The sequence below is a fragment of the Pteropus medius genome, unplaced genomic scaffold (assembly GCF_902729225.1).
Source record: "Pteropus medius unplaced genomic scaffold, Ma_sr-lr_union100, whole genome shotgun sequence".
In the NCBI taxonomy this organism is placed as follows: domain Eukaryota; kingdom Metazoa; phylum Chordata; class Mammalia; order Chiroptera; family Pteropodidae; genus Pteropus; species Pteropus medius.
Genome location: NW_024352787.1, coordinates 19683674 through 19705028, shown reverse-complemented (window position 1 = coordinate 19705028; position 21355 = coordinate 19683674). Strand labels below are relative to the sequence as shown.

The following is a 21355-nucleotide window of genomic DNA, read 5'->3' as shown; positions in this document are numbered from 1 at the left end:
AGTGTTGTTGGGGGCCAAAGTTTATTCTGATAAAAATGTATGAGTCAGTGTCACCCATGTGAATGCTATAATAATATGAAAAACCTTATTTTAATTACAAATTTTGGAAAGCAGTCCACAAGCAACATGTTTCAGTTTAAATTCTATCCTGATTCCAATCTCCTTTGAAAAGGAAACATTTAATTTTTAAAAGCAAAGTTAATATAGGTCACAGAATATAGAGTGGTGTCAACAGTTGGATCAAACCCTACCTTAGATATTCGACTCTCATCCTTCCTCTTGGAGCTCTGTAAAGCTTCCAGATGGTGGCGAGCACTGTCATAGTCAACCAGCTTCCTACTGCGCTTTGCAATGCGGTTCTGCCAATGGCAAACACATGCATTAAGAAAGAGTCATGGTCGCAGATTTTCTTTGACTGTTAGAATGCTTCTCTTATCCAGAGTAGCTGAGGATCTTGACTGGAGATCAAGGTGAACTGGAATTTCAGTGAACAAATGATCCTTGGAAATCAGACTACAGCCTTCGATCCTTTGTGTAAAAATCCTCAGATAAACAGCTTCCCTTCTGATAATAATTAGATCAGTCATGAAGAGTAAAAAGCAGAATTTGTAGTTAAAGACCAGAAACACTCCAGAACTGGCTGAGGAAAGCAGATAAACCTATACCCTCTATTCGGCTCAGTTCTAAATCTTCAAATTTTCCATTTTCAAGCTAGAAGACTATATTAGGATAGGCTTTGTAATTCTAATAACACTCGCACTAACCACAGTTCTATAATGTAGATTTATGAAACAGTTCTATATTTATAAAGCAAATTCTTAGGAATAAAAATCCCCTTTCCTAGAAGTGATCCTCAATCCTTTTGTTCATTAGAACCGTCTGAGAAACTAAAAATATATTTATTTCTAGAGACTACTGCTTTCAGTTAGGACATAGAGAGCTGAAAAGAATGTTACCCCCACACTAACCAAAAAAAAAGCTGAATAATCTATAAAAACATAATTCTTGATTGTATCAGAGATCCGAGGTCACAAGGCAATAAAGTAATCTGAATTCTAAACAGGGACAAGTTGTTTCAATGAGAGAAGAGACACACAAACCATTTCACTTTTGGCAGTGAACAGGTAAAAATTGTGGCCCCTATATAAGTGGGTAAAAAAAGTCAGCTAAATTTTAACAAATTGTTAAATGCCTAGTGTAGGCTAACATGTAGTTTGGAATAGCTGGGAGTCCAAGACACAAAACTGCATTTATGAGCAAGCTCTTTCCTTGGACCTCCACTGGATGATATTAGAAAGCTTGAGGACAAGACATTTCCTTGCGGCACCAGTGAGAATGAGGTGATCTGACTGCTGGGGATGGGCACAAAGTCCTGCCCAACTCCATGGACCTTTTCTCTTACCAAGCAAGAGCTTTAAGCTGCTCGAGGCGCCAAATCCTCCTGCCAACGGAGACCAAGAAAAGATCCACTGTTGCTGGGGGAGGAGTAGAAGCAAAACCAGTCTGGCTCTGGGGAGGGAAAGGAGCCCCTCTGGCCCCTAGGATATATGAAGAGATAACTGCTACATAGAAGGGCAGATTGCTACCCACTGAGGAGTGACATATAACCTTCCTGGGTCCAAGATATGATTCCTATAACAAGGAGAGGTGGGTTCCCACTAGGGCAGGGGCAGAAAACTCCTGTTGAAGACCAACCCCAGATATGAGGTAAACTCTGCCTAACACAAAGCCAGAAAAATGAATAATGACCCATGAGAGAAGATAAAGAAGTCAAGAGAATCAGACTCAGATATGACCCAGATGTTAGAAGTATCAAATAGGAATTTTAAAATAACTATGACTAATATGTTAAAGTATCCAGTTGGAAATGGCAGACAATATATATAAATAGATGGGATATTTCAGCAGAGATATAGAAACTTTAATAGTCAACTGAAAATCAAATGGAAATTCTAGAAATAAAAATGAAATGTGATATGAGAGGGAAAAAATTTCTTTGACAGCTAAGGAAAGAAACAGTGCACTTTTTAGTAGATCAAGAGAAATGATTCCCATTAAAATATAAAGAGGAAAAAAAGAGTTAAAAAAAACAGAATTAGGTAATACAATATCGAATGGTCAAGATAGTGTAATTGGAGTCTCAAAAATAGAAGTCAGAATATTTGAAGAGATAATGATTGAAAAATTTATACAATAATGAAGACATCAAAGTAAAGATCCAAGAAACCCAAGAAGGATAAATACCAAACACATATCTAAATACATTAAAGTCAAACTGCTGAAAATCAAGAATAAAGAAAAACATAATGCACAAAAGTAAGAATTACAGAACACTAATCTTCAGAAAATATGCAAGCCATAATACAATCAAGAAGTATCTTTAAAGTACTGAAAAATAAAACATAAAAAGGAACCTACAAACTCAGAATTCTATCCCCAGTGAAAATATCTTCCAAGAGTGAAGGTGAAATAAAGCTTTTTTTTTTTTTTTCAGAAAACAAAAGCTGAGCAAATTCATTGACAGCATAGGATTTTAATATTAAGTGGAACTATAAAAATAAATGAGTACTAGAAAGCATGAAGATCAAGAAGCATGAATCAGCCCAGGCAGGGTAGAGAGAAGCCCTTGAGTAACGTATGGTGGAGACAGTATGCCTACGAGCTGACAAAACTAATTATTTTAGCAAATGTTTAGCTGTTACTCCCAAAGGAACATTATTCCTACATAACTATACACAAACTCTTATGAAGCTCTGCTTTATGGACTTGTGGGGGTCCAGGTGGGGGTGGCTCTCCTTTAATATCTTCCAAGAAGGAAATCTTGATTCTTTGAAGATGGATTTGATTTTTGAAAACAGCCAAAATTCAGTTACTTCCAAGTCTGTGAATAAGCTGGAAGAGTGCACTGGGTCATCTCATTTTTTGTTTAAAAACAAGAAGTAAATAATGTGACTCACTTTCTTGTATAATTGACAAGTCAATTACAGAGTACAGCTTTCCATGTAGAAGCAACTATTTGGAAGGCCATCATTCATTTTGATGCAGGAATTTTTGCATTGGAAAAACAAATCAATCTTATTTTCTTACCTACCTGATATGTGGGAAACTTGAAGAAAAGAACCAAATCTCCTAAGTAAAGTTAATACACTTTAGCTTTTATATATATGTATAAAAAGATATCATTCTTATTTCACCATCTAACTGAGTAAATTTAATTAAATAAACTTACTAGTTTAATGGTGAATAATTTAACCAAGTTGTTTAATTAAAATTTCCTCAAATTCCCCATTGTGCACTGACCTTATGCAGTAAAGAAAATAACGTATTGTATTTTTAAAAATTTTTTATAATAGCCCCAATTTAGGATTCATTTTGGCACACTGCTGTAAATATATGCTTAGTTGCTCATGCATAGCCTCAAGATAGAATCTAAACTACATTTTACAATAACTGCTCACAGCTGTAAGCCTGAGTTAGTGACAAGCTGGCTCTTATTACAACATTGATTTCAGATGTCAGTGCTGTATAAGAACCAGTGTTGTACAAGAACCATAACACCCGGGTGCCCTGCCAATCACAGTTGGAAAAGTCAAACATCACCCCCTCATGAATGGTACTCCATAGCTCTCACTGATGGGCTGCAGTAAATATTTGGAAACTTGTCTGAAGTTTTAACTACACATGGCTTGCTGATTTTAACGGGAGTGAAGGAAGTCAATTGTGTTCCATGCTTTGAAACTTCTTAATCATAATCCTCCTTTCCATCAATAACCCATTCATTATATAATCACTCAACTCTAAGTTTATGTAGTAATTGAATCTATACCCACTCTAACTTCTATCCACTGAATAAAGGAACACAGAATTGCTTAAGCATATTTTCACATAAAAAGTCTTTCAAATATTAGAAATAGCTATTCTCCCCTAATCTCAAATTGTTTCATTTCCAAGTTAAACTACTATTTCCTCAACTGTTCATCAAATGTAACAGTTTCACAATTCACTCATATGTGGGATATAAAATGAAAGCAACAAACAAATATGACAGAGACTCATGGACACAGACAGTGAATTAGTAGTTACCAGAGGGAAGTGAGGGAGGGGAGGTACATAGGAGTAAAAGGGGTCAAATATTTGGTGACAGAAGGAAATCTAACTTTGGGTGGTGAACACAAAATGCTATATATATATATATATATATATATATACATACTATGTATATGTGTGTGTATGTGTATGTGTATGAATATATACACACATATATAATGACATATTGTTTAAATGTTCACTTAAAACTTATTGATTTTATTAATCAATATCACTTCAATAATTTTTAAATAAATAAACAAATAAATTGACACATAACCCCCCTCCTCCCAAAAAGAACCATTCTCTATCTTGGTTAAAATCATATGTATATGCTATGACATTCTAAATGTGACTTCGGAGAAAGAGAGAAATTGTTTCAGCCTCTTTCTGTGATGTAGGTAAAACCATGACATATATTTCATTTATATTTAGTGCACCAACCTAGATATTCCCAAATCTCTAGTGTAAAGATGGTTCAGTAACTGGAAGATCATCTTTGTGTATGACCTAACCCATGGACCCCCAAAAAAGGACAGCTTAAGTAAAAGTTCTACTGAGTTCCTCATTTTTCTGGCATGGAACAAATAGAAAATACTAGCTGAAATGATCCATTATGATTTTATTTTAATCTCTCCATGTTTCAATGCAGGTACTTCTCTGTGTATTTGCCTTCTGAAATTATATGCTCCTAGAGAATATGGCCAACCTCCAAATAACTATTGCTAGGCAATACCATAATAACTAAGGTCCTTCACATTTTTTTTGATGATACTGTTTTTGTTTCTGAAGCTCAACAACTTTTCAAATGTTTTGTTCTTTAGTCAATCACCACTTTCATTGGTTTAGCTAAGTTATACTATGAATATATATTACATAAATAATTTAAATAAGTTGTAAGCTACTTTGAAATTTTCAAGTAAGAAAATTTTCCCTTAGTCACTTCTGATTTATTGAGAATTGATCTTTATGAAGATTAAATTGTCATTCAGTAAATGATATTCTGAAGTGTTATAATGATTCTGAGACTGTTTGCTCCACAAATGCTATAAATTCCAAGATAAAATTGGAATGTCTATCTAATAATTTGAAGATAACCCAAAACATATCTCCTATAGGCTAGTACATGCAATATTAAAGAATTTAAAATTTTTTTCAAGTTTTTAATTTCCCAGAAAATTTAAAAAACTGACATATCTTTTAATTAGGATGTATTTACTTTATGGAATAGCTCAATGAAGCCTTATGCTGCCTATTATGATAACAGCATGGAGAATCCATCATTTGGATTTGTTCTCTGTGCCTTTTTGTCAACAAAACTAATGTATTTAGTCTGGTCTACTGATGATTCCTGTCTGGTGCCCCTGGTGTCCCAAAACACATTTTGGATGTTGGCCAACAGTGTTAGGCATTCTATGTGGGCTTGAGGAAACTAAATTATTGATATGAGTATTGTTTTGGCCAAGAAGCTTCACTATGTTTCATGGCCAAGGCCAGTGCACATTACTACAGATAGTTCTCTAGTGTTTGGCAATGGCCAGGTAAGAGTGGAACTTCACATCAGAAGTCACCTATAAGATGCTACAGATGCCCATAGATGCTGGTTAATGGCCTTCTCACCCTACAGAAAGGACAGTATGTGGCTATCTTCCCTGGTACTCCACCTTGAGTGGGGAAAACAATGGGGATAGTGGAGCAGCTCTATTAATGCAACATTTGTTATATACAGCCCAGGTGGTTTAATAATCATCTTTACCTCTACAGTCAATTCCAAATCTGTGCTATTCAAACCTTCACGTGTATATTTTCTTTTCAATGGATCCAAATGTCACACAGAACAAATGTTTTAGAAAAGATTTGTTGAGATCCAGATGAAACATAATTTGAAATGCTATATCTTAATATAGCTGACACTTCGACAACATGGGTTTAAACTGCACAGGCCTACTTATACACAAATATTTTTCAATAAATATACAATTGGCTATTCATATCCTCCGGTTTCGCATTTGCAGATTCAACCAACTACGGACAAAACCCAGTATTTTTGATCTGCTGCTAGGAATCTGCAGATGCAGAGGGTCGACTATATGAATTGTTCTGTGCCATTTTATATAAGGGACTTGAGCATCCACAGGTTTTGGTAAGCATAGGGGTCTTGGAACCAATCCCCCATAAGCATCAAGGGACAACTGTAGTTAAGTCTTTGAGAGTCAAAAGTTATACATGGATTTTCAACTGCATGGGGGTCAGCACACTTAACCCCCACATTGTTCAAGGATTAATTGTACTTCACTTTAAACCTGAAAATTTTAAGAAGAGAAAAAATATATAGGTGTGCTATGAACATAAGCAAATAAACAGTACACAAGGAAAGATCAGATTTTGCTCTCACAAGGGCAATGAAGTCACTCCTTTGCTTTTGATCACTGCTTATTCTAATGGAAATTCTTATCAAATGCTATATATAATAAAAAGGTTTGAATATAAAGAAGATTGGAATTTTTTGATATCTGATTTCAGATTTTACATCTATAGGATTAAAAAGACTTCTGTAGAAAAATAAAAGCTGAAGCAGTTCACTAAAGGGGAAAATGTGATTTCTGTAACTACATTTCATTTAAAACTGAGAAGAACAGGATAATAATCCCATACTTAAATAAATGAAAATTTATCAAGTCTATTTGACTTTTGATTTCCCATGTTTCAATAAATTTATGGGATCATTCAATCCTTCCCTTTATTGACACAGAGTAAAATACCTTTATGTCAGGAAATTGGCCCAGATAAGTATCCAGTGTCAGCAAGGACCCATCTACTAGTTTTTGATGGAAGTCTTCCCACAGAACATCACATTTCTGAAAGAAAAGGAGAAATAAAGAGATAACTACTGAATTAGTTTAATTGGATACATTTCATTGAACTTCTAAAAACTTTTGAAACTAAAAAATTAGATAAGTAATATTTGCCCAGTAGGAGATATTAAAAAGACTTTTTAAATATCTTTTTTAATATCTTTTGAAATAACACATAAAATTTTTAGGCAATTTGGCTACCAGTTTTAATTTACAATATAGGCTATCTAAAGGCTCAGCTCATTAAAAAGTATATTTCTGATTCTGCATTAATAAAGAATATAGAAGCTTCAAAATGTCTCCAGATCCCTAGAGATGGCCTTTGGGGCTAAGAGACTGTAAAGAATCCCACATGGATTGCTTCAAATAAACAATAAACCATTGTTTCAGCTTCTACAGGGAAAGCAGAAAATTTAGTCATATTGGGAAAGGCTCTGCCATTTATGGAGTATCAATTATGATAAACACACAATAAATACTATGTATTATTATTACTACTACTGTCTGGGCATTGGGTAAATACTTTACGAGTATGAGTATTCATGGTCATTTAATTCTCACAATAGCTTTATGAGGAAAGTCTTATTGTTACCACTATACAAAAGAGAATACTGAAGCCTAGAGATGTTACATAACTTGGCAAAGGTCATGCAGTTGATAAATGACACACTCCAGTTTCAACCCAGGTCTGTCTCCTTGAATTCGAAGCTCACGATCTATTACACAGGCTGCCCCTCCAGAACAGGGTTCAAATCCCAGCTGTGTGACTGGAAAACTGAACCCCCCAGAATTTCAATTTCCTCAGGTTAAGTGAGTTGACAATGTAAAGTGCTTCACAGAATGTGCTTCACCAGGCACATAGCAGGTGTGAAAGAACATAATCTCCACATTTCGCCTGTTACGACATTTAGGGTCTCCTGACAGAGTCTGCTGCTTATTCCCCAGTATCTATTCTTTCTTTTTCTTAGTAATAGAATCTCCAGTTTTTGCCGGTACATGGCTAGTATATAGACTATATTTCTCAGCCTCCATTGCAGCTAACTGTAGCCACGAGACTAAGTTCTGGCTAATGAGATATACTTTCAGAAAAGTGTCCCTAAAAGGGAAGTTTATCTTCCCTGAGTCCTCCTACTTGCTGACTAGAATGCAGAAATGGGAGCTGATGGCTATGCTCAGAGAACCATCTTGAACCTGAAGGAGGCAGCAAGAATGGCAAAAATGGCCCCCTGATGCCGTGGCTCCACCATGCCTCTGCTCCCCACCTCCCAAGTCTTTTATAGAAGAGATGTAAGTTTCTATCCTGTTGAATACCACTTGTGTGTGTGTGTGTGTGGGGGGGGTGTTTCCTTTTTTTTCTTTCACACTTTAAAAACTAATCCTAATTGTTACAGATCTCAAATAAAAAATTTTACGCAAACAGAAAAATTTAAATCCTCTGTATAAAAAGGCTCCTCTTCTGATATGAGTAGACCCTCTGAACATGCAGTGTTCAGTTCTTTCACCATCAGAAGAACCCATACTTGGATCTGCAACTGAAGATTCCAAAACTCCTGGCAGCCACAAGGACCAAAGTAGGACAGCAGCTGTTTCCTTAAGAATAAATGTCAACAGTGGCACCTGCCACACAAAGAATATAGTACAGCATTCTAAAAAGCCAGTAACAGAAGTGTCTATTATTCTCTTTAAAAAATCTTCATTTCATGACAAATTTTCAATTATACATGATTAATCAGAAATTTACAAAATGAGTCAAGCATCAAACGCTATGTTAGAACACAGTGTTTTTGTTATTGAAGAAATGTGAGAAGATACAATTACTTAATAATTGCTTTTGGAAAATGGTGTGTGGAGGCTTGTTTTGCCAAATTCATATCCTGAACATTTTCAAGAGGTAACAGAACTAATAAGAGCTTTCCTCATAAATAAATCTGTTTTTTTTCTCAGTCGTAACTAGATTATAAAGATCAAAGTGGGGAATGCCAAAATTTTCATGGAGTAGCCTGGGTTTGCACTAACCCATCTTTCCACAGCCTACATAGATGGTCAGCTCATCACATCTCAAACCTTCCCCTGAGCTGTGGAGGCTGCATCTCCTAGGTCTTCTGTGCCTAAATGAGCAGCAATGAGCTCCCGTGAAGTGGACTGTGATAAACTGCTCTTTGTTTTAAGAACTTGGACATGAGAAAACCCTGAAAGATGGCTTTCTACTATCAGTAATAATCACATGCACTGTGCACACTATGTCTGTGACATGAGTACAAAATCTTTAAATGTGTTACAATTATTATTTGCATTTTGCAGATAAGGAAACTAAAGCCTGAGAAGGTTTAAGTACTCGTCCAACATCACTCAGAGCCGTGCTTGGTCTCCGCCCCATCCTACCTTTCTCAAAGGAGTGATACCCACTTGATCACTTCCATATGGCCCTCGGCTAGCAGTTGGATTTCAGGTGTTAGTAGATGTCTAGGGTCAAAGCCTTCCAGAAGTTAAACTCCTATTAGCAGGCCGACTGCATCTGTCCTCAGGCTCTGCAGACCAGCAAATGGACTAGCTGACGTTTAAGCGAAATAGGTGCCCTTCCCAGCTCTTGTCTCAGCTTTCAGGAAGGGATGGGGAAAGCAAGGGTGCAGAGGTGAAGTCAGTACACAAAATCGGCATGCTATGTACCCATTCTCCTGCTGAAATAGGCTGTTCAGATGTGTGGTAAGGGACAAAAACATGCTATTCTTATTTGGAGGGAAAATAATCCTGAACCCGCAGCTTTCCATCCAAGTGGTCTTATAATCAGTTCACTAATAACTGAATTTGGGATGTTCTGGATAGCAGAATTGCATGGTGTCTTGTGGGTACATAGTGTCCTATCATGATGAAGGCCAAGAAGTGCTAAGAGGAGTCAGGGATAGGCTGAGTGCACAAAACTTGGTGGGAGCCTCAAAGAAGCCCCCCACCAGACCTCCTGTGTGCTGTCATCCTGGCTCTTACCTCGCCAACCATCTTCACTTCTTCCCGCCCATACCAGTCAGGCTCATAGACTTCATGCAGAGACTCGGTGAGCTTCATCGAGGCTTCTTGCATGCCTAGCATTGGAGAAAACAATTCCTATTAGATATAAATGGGTGAGAAGTCTCTTCTTCTTTCCTTCACTTTTCCAAGTGAGAGAAAAATCTTGAGCACTCACTAGATATTTAAGGAAAAACTGTGACGGGCACAACTGATAATTGTATCTGTAATCACATCTCCACTTGAAGGTCTCTAAGACTTATCTGATTACATTGTGCATTTTTTATAGTTTACATGATAATGATAGATATTAGGTTTTAATAAAATCAACAAGGTATTCTATTTTTAAAACAACAATAAAATTGTGTCTTATTATGTGTGCTGTCACTTGCTAAATGGCATGTTGGAACCATAAATGCATAGGACACCTAGAACACTTGTTCATAAAACAACAGAGTTCTAAGAATAAATTAATCCTAAATGACTTTAGAAGCAGGCCAAAGCAAAATCAACAGGATTTCAGTTTAAAGTAGCTTAAGTGGCCTAAAAATTTTTCAAAAGAAAAAAAGTTTTTCTTTTTCTGATATTATCGGAAGCTATATAGACAGTTTTAAATCAGGCTTAGCATTCTTAAGTCTATGGGTTAGAATTTTCATTAGAAGTACATTTGCCAGGTTTTAAAAAAACTGGTTATTAATAATAGGAAAGATATAAATTTTTTGAGTGCCACATGGTGATATAAAATATCACCAAGTCTTTCCCAGTCTCCCCGCCGCTCCTCCTTCAAAACGTGGAAAGTAATGTGTGGATTACCATGAAGACAGCTCAGCCTGAGAAAAAAATAAGGTGAATTCTTTGGCTGGCGACTTGGAGAAGTGCCTCTCTGGCAGCAGACTCCCTAACAGCTGGAAAGTGAGACCTGGCCGATTTGGTTTCTTGGCTTTTGTCACTAGGGAATATGAAAAGGGGCTGGATAAAGGAAGAGGAGAGAAAAATCCAAGTGGCATCATTAGAAGCAAACAAAAAAACAAAAAGCATTTCATAAACTTAATGCCAATGAGTCAAAGATGGAGGTTTTCATTAAACTGAAAGCTGCAACACTCTAAACTCAACCACGTGTTTGTTGAATTTAAGGGAACTACTTCTGGGTTCGATTGTGAGAGAAAAGAACAAAATAAAGGAAGGTGTCTGAAATGATAGAAGTCTTATAAAAGTCAACATATAATTTGGTATTTCATAGCACTTTTTCGCTCTCTAGGCACAGACCATCCTCACTTTCCTTCCCCTGATAAAACGGAGATATACATTTGGTCTTTGCACATTAGAGATTTGAACGTGTTTCAGGGCCATGTGAAGTGGAAACCCTGTACCCTTTTCCCCATGCAGTATAGCAGTAAGCATGTTAAAAGAGCCCCTTAAAAAAGGGTACATAGCCACACCAGCTGAAAAGTAGGCTAGAGAGGGAAAAAATAGTGATGACTCAAGTCGTTGGGGTATCTGATGAAATAAGAATCAAGTAGGTGTAGAGAAGGCCAAAAAAGTAGTGCAAAAACCTGTATCTTTCCCCTAGCACTTTGAATCTAATCAAGTGAGGATGCTCTCTCTTATACATGTTGTCATTGCTGAGGTGGTAGCAATATGATCTTGAGTGTCCAAATTCACCCCACCCTAAGTACAAGCAAATCTATACTAAGAATGTACCCCTCAAATTCATACCAAAAGTTGGTTGCTTGTTGACCCCATTCTGTAATTCAGATGCCAAAAAGCTTCTGAAGTTTTCTTTTAAAGCTCTGTCTTACATCTGATGTAAATTATGCACAGCTATATAGATAGGTTAATGTCTTAAGAGGAAGAAAAAGAAACAATGGCATTATAGGAAAAATAATCTTTGTGGTGAAAATAAAATGGTGAATGTAGGCTTAAAATAAAATTATATGAGTCCTTACTCATTGAGGTTAAAAGCACAATGTTGCAGTAATATATCTATTAACAGCCAAAAATAACTACTAATTGTTATGTGGCTAAGTAGTGATGGATAATTTGGAAAGAATCCATTTTGACATAATAATTGTTTCTAGAACACTTCATAGGGAGTACTCTGATGGGTACACAAGTAAACAAGACCACAGGCTTTGCTCTTAAGGAGCACAAAGACTAGCAGAGATTTCAAGGATTTAGAATTTACTCTGCTGACAGGACATAAAAGAGGGAAAAAAAGCTAAAACTCAAGTTCCCTTCAATGCAATTTGGCAATGTTAGAGCAGAATAGATGCTAAACGGCATTTAATAATATCTAATATCCAATATTTTCTTAAAAGATTAGTGATTTTCACAAAATTGCTATTTTACTACTGGATAGGAACCACTTCCCCCTCTTCAAAATTTTAAACCTTCTCCAAAGCGTTTATTGTAACAACCTCTATTTGCATTTGCAATCAAATTTGTGAGCTTCTATTTTAATCCTCTAAGATTTGTTGCATAGATTGCACTGCTACGAGTCTTCTTTGCCTGGGCGGTATGAGGGTATGTGTTTAGTTAAAAGTAACATCAATTAAAATATATTATTATAATAACCAGCAGCAGCTATGGAGCATTAAAATATCTAAAAATATTGCAAGTTTTGCCCATTGTTTAGAAGTGAGTTATTTAAGAAGGCAGCAGCTGCCTCAGGTGAAAGGAAGTCTTTTCCCTACCGTTTCAAAGAGGAGAACAGGAGTGAGGGAAAACAGCAGATTGTGAGGCAGCTCAAGAACAGTCAACCCTACCTCTGGGGTCAGGCTGATACATAATGAGTCACATACAATTAGTTATACCAGTGGGGACACATTCCTCTTAGAGAATGATCCTGTGTGTTCATTATCCCTGTGTCTGGCCTCCACCACCACCCACATGCCCGTGATTCCTAATTCCAGGTTCTTACTTGACATTTCTGCTCGGATGTCCTACCAGTACCTCAAACTTCACATATTCAAAGGAAATTGGGAACTCTTCTGTCAAAACCTGCTCCTACTTCTTTTTCTAATCCTCATGAATATCACCCAGTTGTCTCAGTTAGAAAACTGGAAATCATCCTATAAGCATCCTCCTACTCTGACTTTGTCAGCAAGACAGGCCAATTCTGCCTGATTCTCAAAAGAAGTCCCTTCCTTCCATGCCCACTACCACAGTCTTCGATTAGGCACCCATTATCTATTATTTAGATTAGATAAAATATCCACATAAATGGTTGAGCAAAGTACAGCAAACATTCAAATATCAGCCATAATGAAAACTATTTTTGGAGGCAATGTGGCATAACAATTAAGATTATTATTCGCAATCAAGTCGACTTTGTTAAAATCTTGGTTCTATCATATAACACCTATGAGATCTTAGGCAAATTACCTACCTATCCTAAGTCTCATTTTTCCAAAGGTACATTACTAAAAAATAATAGTACATGCCATAGGTTGTAGTGAGAATTATATAAAATAAAATAGTAAAAGTTTATGTAAGTGCCTAGCACATAAGCTCTCGATAAATGGTGGCTATTATTATTATCAATCTAGACTCTCATTTCCTCTAGCCTGAATTTCACACAACCACAACAATTACTTTTCTAAAATGCTAATCTATCATATGACTCATTCTCTTGCCTATAATAATATAAGGACACTTTTCCCCATTAACTGAATAAACTCCCCACTGCTAATAAACTCCCAATATGATATGACACATAAGTACATCTCTACACAAATGCTGCCTACCTTTCTGTGTCTCATCCATCTCAGTGTCCTGTTTGCCCTCACTGATACACTTGTTCCCTAAAAAGCTCATGTTCCCTCCTGCTCCTTGGGCCTTTGTACATGTTGCTGCTTCTTTTCTACCTGGAAAGTCCTTCCAACATCAACCTCTTTCTCTGGCATATCTTATGACCTGATGACTTGGTATGCCCCCTTCCTGGGTCCATTCAGGTGTAAGTCCCTAGGAAAGACAATTCCTGACCTGGTATCCTGTCCCTTAAGTAGAGTGGGGGTCTATTCTCATTGTGATGGCACATGTGTGGACAAAGCTGACTCCATCTTGAACTCAACTGGCTAGCTTATCTTGAATGAATGAGCCCAGACTTTTGATACCTGGATGGATTCTGGAATGTGGAGAGATGTTTTGGGCTACTCATGGAGTTTTTGTTACTCCTTCCTCTGAAGCAAGAAGCCCTAGATGTTTTCTATCCCTTAACTTAGCCTGGTGCCGGTACCTGCTGGTATTTGGTCTTTTGGTCTCCTCTTGACTACTCACACACTCCTTTCCTAGCACATAGGCCCATCTCTAAGCCAGGATAAAAGAATGGTCTAGAGGGTGAAAGATGCAGAGATCTGATTGTCCTACAGTAGCCCAGAGCCAATTTTAGTATGGGAGTTCCCCATTAAACTCTAAATCTATAAGCTGGGCTTGTCTGCCTTGTTCTTTGGTCTCTCAGCTCCTTCAGCATTTGGGGGCCGCTTTGCATACACAGCCTTCTCATGCAGCAGTACACAATGCACACTTCTGTTAAAATACATATTACTATGCATATCTGGCTGTTTTGTTTATCCAACTTTTTTCTCATCTCCACTGTGAGCTCCAGGACAGAAGGAACTGTGTCCTGTTCATCCCTGCATCTCAATCTCCTAGAACATAAATGAGGCTCAATGTGATGTTTGCTGCTAAGGTGAATGAGAGCATAAGATCTACCTTGCAAAGCCGAAGCATCAGCAAAAACAATACAGACCTACAGAGGTGAATGCCACCCAGAGATTAGTGATGGTGAGTAGAGCTCATTGAACCCAATTTCACAGAACCCCAGTGATAGAGATTTGGGAGCTTCTAAGAGCAAATGGAACCCTTTATAGATGAGGAAACTAAAGTAGCTGAGAAGATGGATGATTTTTTCCACTGCTGTTCCTGGGACCAGACCCAGGGCCCCTCACTCTTCGGGGCCAGATCTCATTTCTCTATAATGCTGCCTGCAATATAGTACAACTAGCTGGTTAGAGTTATTTTTATGAAAAACAGAAAAATTGGCCATGAAAACACTTTGAAAATGCAAATTGTGATCTATTTAATATATAACCTTGTCTTTAAGTGTGTTCTCAAAACGCAAAATGTGCTCCGAGGAACTCCAAATCTTTGTAAGACTAAGTATTTCACAGTCAAATAACTGGGAAATGCTGCCTACCCCATTAGGTCTTCTGGTGATTACATTAACATATTAAGGGCTCTGATAAACTCTGTAGTAACCTCTTTAAAAATTCATTCCAACCAGCACTGGCCAAAGTAATTTCAACGTTGATCTCTTTTATGAAGTATCATTTGTTAATATCACTCAAACAGCAAATGGGATGATTGGGGGGAAAAGCTGATGTTAGGTCCTTTTTCCTTCAAGTGGAGATGTGGTCTTTGGAAGTAAAATGAAGTGTCTGTTCAGGTCCTCTGTCCATTTGTTAATTAGATTGCTTGTTTTTTATTGTTGAGTTGTATGAGTTCTTTGTATATTTTGGAAAGCAACAAATGAACATGACAAAAACAGACATGGATATGAACAACAGTTTAGTGGTTACCAGAGGGAAGTGGAGTGGGAAGGGAATAGACATGGGTAAAGGGGGTCAAATATATGGTAATAGAAAGATTTAACTTTGGGTGGTGAACATACAATGAAAAAAAAGATATATCTATCGATCGATCGATATAGATATATATATATATACACATATATATGATGTATTATTGAATTGTACACTTGAAACTTATATGATTTTGTTAACTAATGTCACCCTAATAAATTTTATTTAAAATAAAAAACAGAAGTGGAATGAAAGGCTGCTTTGATGGTGCATCCAATGCCTCTGTGGAGCTAATGCTTTACTCAGAGGATTCACCTTAAGGACAAGAATTATGCCAGTTTTTTAAAACAGCATTCTCCATACTAAGGCAGTAAAATAGACCAAAATATATAGACTTGGGAAAGAGATCTAATTTACTCATTCATTTAACAAATGTATTCACTTCTTAAAAAATCAGCTAAGATAGAAAAAATCCTGTGCTTGAAATAATTTATGACTTCTTGTCTTAAATCTTATCAAATCTTAAATCAATAATTAAAGAAATACCTAGAGTGCCTTCTATTTTCTGACTGAATTATCATAAATAATAAATACTTAAGGTTAATTCTTTTAGCACAGTTAATTATGAACTCTATGAATTTGTGGAAATTAAATTCTCTGACTTTTCTTTGCAAAAATAAAATAAGGCTAATATCATTTACCATACAGCTGTGTTGGGTGGTTTTATGTCTAAAATGCTTAGTACACAGCCTAACACATAATAAGTGCTCATCAGAAAGTAATAGTAAGTCATCATCATTCCATTGTATAAATGAACTTTGTTTTGTGAAACTGCTGCCCTACCAATGGTCATCTAGTTCAAAGGCAGTATAGAGAGTGGATAAAAGTAGGGCCTTAGGAGACACACAGATCACAGTATGTTTTCTAGCTCTGGTGTTTACTAGACACACTCTGTGCTTTACTTTTCTTATATATAAAATTATCCATAATTTCTTATCTATAAAATTTATTATCTATAAAAGGTGATAAAACTACCTGCCTCACAGAGTTGTCATGAAGATTAAAATTACATGCCTTGCATATAACTTAATTATATTTTAGTTTAAAAATCAATTTCACTAAATTTATTATTATGATTAATTTTTATTAAGATTTTCATTATTTTATTATTTATCACTGTCTTTGTAATCAAATTTCAGACACTGAAACTCTTAGAATAAATTTCTGGAAATGGAACTACTATGTCAAAAGGCATGCTGAGCAAACAATTCATTTAAAGACTTTTACCAAATTGTTCACCAAGAAAGGCTATCCTACCAGCAGTGTTTGAAAGGGATCTGTTCCCACAGCTTTGGCAATGCTAGGTAGGATTTTTTTTTTTTTTTTTTGGTCTTTGAACATTTGAAAGAAAAATGACAGCATCTCCCTTTTGCTTTTATTTAATATCCTTTAATCATTTGTGAGGATAAGCATTTTCCAATTTCTTACCCATCTATTGTTCTTCCTCAGCTAATTTTCTCTTCATATGTCTACCCATTCTTTCTTTCAATTAATTGATCCTTGTTTAGTTGACTTAATGAGCTCTTTATATCTTGTTTCATTTTCATTAAGTGTGTTGTCAATATAATATTTTTAAACATATGTATATACATTTTGCAAGGTCAAATCTCTCTCAACCTTTCTCTTTCCTTTATGCTTTCAGTTTTTTGGGTTACTCCAGTAAAGACCTTGTCACCCAAGACTAAAAGCTAAGTTTATTGTATTTTATACTAGTAATCTAGAACATCTCTCTGTACACATTTTTAAATTTTTACTATATCTGGAATTGAGAAAGAAGGAGTAGAGTGTGAGGTTGGGAATTTCACCTTTTTCTGAGTGTTTGGCCAGGTTACCCAAGACTCCTTGTCAGACAATCCATTCTCTCCCTACTGATCTCAAAATCTGCCTTGTGATCCATCACACCCATCAGTGTACCTGGATTTGTGCAGGGAGCTGGATTACCACAGGCAGAGATGGAGTCCACTTCCCTACTACTCTCTCTTAACCTCTGCGCCTGGTCTCATTTCTTTGCTTCATATTCAGTGGGAATTTGGGAGCGGGTAGAATGCAAAACCTGTGCTCAAGTACCATTTTGCCTGAAAGCCAAACGGTTTTATAATTAACTCTCAATCCTGTCACTCATGAATTCCAAGATCAACCCGTGCCTGGTAACATACAGTAAGCAACTCACACACATTACCTTTGATAGCTGCTAAATATCCTCGGAGTTCTCGCTGAAGTCTTGTACCCTCTGCCTAAAAAACACACAAAAGCAGAGATATTAAGCATTTTGCCTATATTTTACATACAAATATGTACAAAGCAGTAAGTCTCAGAGTTATTATTGCCAGAGGCTCATTCTTAAAAGAACATAAATATGTAGACACAGACTAAACAAGGTGCCCATCAGTCCAGATGTTTAGAGATTTTGTTCAGCTTAAAAGAAAAGGACAAGGCAAATACAATTTTGCTAAGAATGGAAACTGTGGTTCACCATACAGTCTCCCATATATTCAAGACTTGGAAAGTCTCTAAATTCTGACACATGGGTTACAATGGTAGGGAACTGATCACCATTGTCCAATATAGTAGCCACTAGCCACATGGCTCTTGAGTGCTTGCAACATTACTAGTCTGAATAGAGGTATACTGTAAGTGTAAATTACATGCCAGATTTCAGAGATTTAGTACAAAAGATTTCATTAACATGCTTTATATCAACTGCATGTTAAAAATGATAATATTTTTGGCTATATTGAAGTAAACAACTGTTATTAAAATTAATTTCACCTGTTTCTTTTCACTTTTTAAGTGGAAACACTAGTAAAATTTAAATTATGTACATGGTTTGTAATTATATTTCTATCGGGCATTACTGAAATAGAGAAATTGTTAAAATGTAAATTTGACATATGAATCCTAGTTTTGGTTTGAGTTACTCTTACAAACTCTGAGATGCTGAGACTAGGATCAGATCATAGCTTAATATGGAGTTAACCCAGGAAATGGCAATAGGGGCATGCAGAAGTGAAGCAGGGACTGGAAAAGCCATCACAGGGTACAATATCAAGCAAGTTTCCATGGTGAGCAACCAGTCTTACTCCCACCGGGGAACTCTGGGAGACAGCGTCAAACACCCTGAGGGGCAAGGGAGCTGGGGCATTTGTCTATTAACTCCTGTCAGTCACTGTTTGGGGGCTGCTCCTGAGGGACATTAATACCCCCATTATGTCCATACAGGGGTAGAGAGATCTCTGGTAACCAGAAAAAACCCTCAGGCAAAGAGCTGCCCTTGCTGGCAGCTGCAAATAAATCTAGTGGGTTCAGAAAAGGTAGGTGCTAGGGCACCCACAGTGTGTGCTATGACACTGCAACTGAAAATGTAAAAATATATACACTTTAATTGCATAATCATTTAACAAAATTGCAGGGAACTAGCATACTGAATAACTCCACCTTGATAATTAATAATATATGTTAAATATCATATATATTATTTTATATATGAAATATAACAAATGATTGACTTAAATATGACTATTATAGTTGCTATATTATTAAATGTATTATTAACCATTGAGTTAGAATCATAATATAGATAATAATATATAATACACGTAATATAATAATATATAATACTATTAATAATATAACAACTGTAATAGTCATATTTAAGTCACATTCATTTGTCAGTATTTACCATAAAGGAGGGGGAGGGATTAAGGGGAAAAAAAACCTACTTCCTTTAGTAAATTACAATCTAATATGAGAACTAAAATATCTAAATAGAAAAACTGCAAAGATTACATTTAGCTAACAGCCATTCAAGATGTTTGGAGTACAAAGCAAACACAAAATACCCATCGCATTTAAAGACAGTGATTAATTCAAAGAAACTCTGAAAAGAAGTGTTCAAGACTATGCTGGACCCCAAAAGGAATTCTGTATGAGAATTTTTTCTGTATGGTATAGTGCAGGTATAGTGACATTATTTCTATGAAATCTATGTAAAGCTCAGGTGAGGTTTTCTTTATCTGCACTAATCTCAAGCTACTTTTGTCAGCTTTGTAAACCCAGGTATTATCAGATAAAAGCTTAGGGTTCATTCATTTCCAGGATAGTTTTATTCAGAATGGCAAAACAGAAATCATCAAAATTCTAAATAACTGCCTCCCTTTCTCATGTCTCAGTATGGTTTAAAATCAAAATTCTAGCTTTCCCTTGTCTTGCTGAGCCATTCAGAAATATAGTGTGAATGTAAACTACCATGAGCTAAATTAAAAAAAAAAAAAAAAAGATGGATTTCTAAAACATCAAATGCAGTGGAAAACTATCTGGAAGGATAGAGACCAAAGAGAAAATGTTGACAATAAACACTTGTAAAGGCAGAGGATGAAGAGGATCCAGGGAAGAAACAGGCAGAATCAGGCCAAGGTCCTCAATACCATCATGAAAAGTAAGAATTTTGGGAAGAAGGAAATAGGTTTTCCCCTACTGAATATCTATTATGTGACGGGTACTGTGCTAGATTCTGAGTACAGAAATAGCTGAAAAGCTATGGTTCTGAGATATTTTATTCTTGTCATAACTATGCTGCATCTCCCTATTAGATCTGTCTGGGAGGAGGATTATACTTCCTGCCCTATAGACATCAAGCTTGGCTGTAGGACTTGACTTGGCCAGTGAAATGTGAGTGGAAGTGATATGTGCTGCTCTGAGCAGAAGATGTAAGGGTCATCATATAGGTCTACCTATATGATAGGGGTTGTTTCTCCAGACTGCATCATAAAGTAAAGGGAACATGAAGTACATCTACCACGTGTGTTTTCATAATTGAGAAATAACTATCCATTGTTGAAAGACACTGAGATACTGCTACAACAGCACAACCTATCCAAATGGCCTGACACAGTGGTGCACCATCAATAGTGGAAATGCTGAAAAATGGAGAAGGCTAAAATTTAACAGAAAAAAACGGCAATGGAATAGTGAGCAGGAGAGAACTAAAGGCAATTTTACAAAAACATTTCAGAAAAGAAATTAAATTGAAAAGGTTAAAGATAAAGTGGATGGTTTTGCAAACTGAAGTCTCGGTGCTGGTCAAGTGATGAAAAGAGGTAAAATGGCACTGAGAGAAGACAGCAAAGCCCAGAATCATTTGTCCCAAGAGATGGCAGATAATTTGGAGAGGATAATATCTGTAATCAGACGTGATTTACCTGACAGATCTAGACCTAGACCAGTTTAAAGCCTGCAGCTCTAAAATGTGCAATTAGGATTTAAATAGGGTTGGAATCCCATAAGGCAACATTTCTCAAAATGGGTAAGTATAGGCCTTGGGGGTACTTAATGGTTTGTTTAGGGCATGTACAGTCACAAAATAAACCTAAAGCGCCTTTCTAGAACATCAATTTATTGAGGTTGGAGGGGATTAAATAGGGGAGAAGCAATTATTTTATAACCACTAAGCCAACTGTTATGATGTGGAAATAAAAACTGCATCAAGACGAAACAGAACTTCACAGCTGTCTCTTGCTTTCAGATTTCTCCTACTGGTCCTTCCCTGAAAAAGTATGAGAGGCACTGAGCTAAGGCAGGGCTCACTTCTCACCCAGAAGGATACTTTTCCCTCAGAAAGTAATACAAAGTCAACTATGGTATGGTTATGAGTCACCATAATTGTCCAGAATATCTGGAACTAGACAAAGAGTAGTAGGAGACTCTTTTCTTTTCCTAAACATTTAAGGAATAAAGCATGTCGAATTAAGCCCACAACCAAGTTGTTTTTTCTTT

The 21355-nt window shown here is 36.4% G+C and overlaps 1 protein-coding gene across 1 annotated transcript in view; it reads right to left on the bottom strand.

The window, feature by feature from the left end:
- AMPH (amphiphysin) overlaps positions 1-21355 on the bottom strand; it is a 197073-nt gene that overhangs the window by 76086 nt on the left and 99632 nt on the right. The window contains exons 3-6 of the mRNA XM_039849175.1: positions 17763-17817; positions 9924-10018; positions 6849-6944; positions 252-359 (exon numbers count right to left, since the gene is read on the bottom strand). Of these exons, the coding sequence (XP_039705109.1) occupies positions 252-359; positions 6849-6944; positions 9924-10018; positions 17763-17817 (354 nt within the window). The remainder of the gene's footprint in view (positions 1-251; positions 360-6848; positions 6945-9923; positions 10019-17762; positions 17818-21355) is intronic.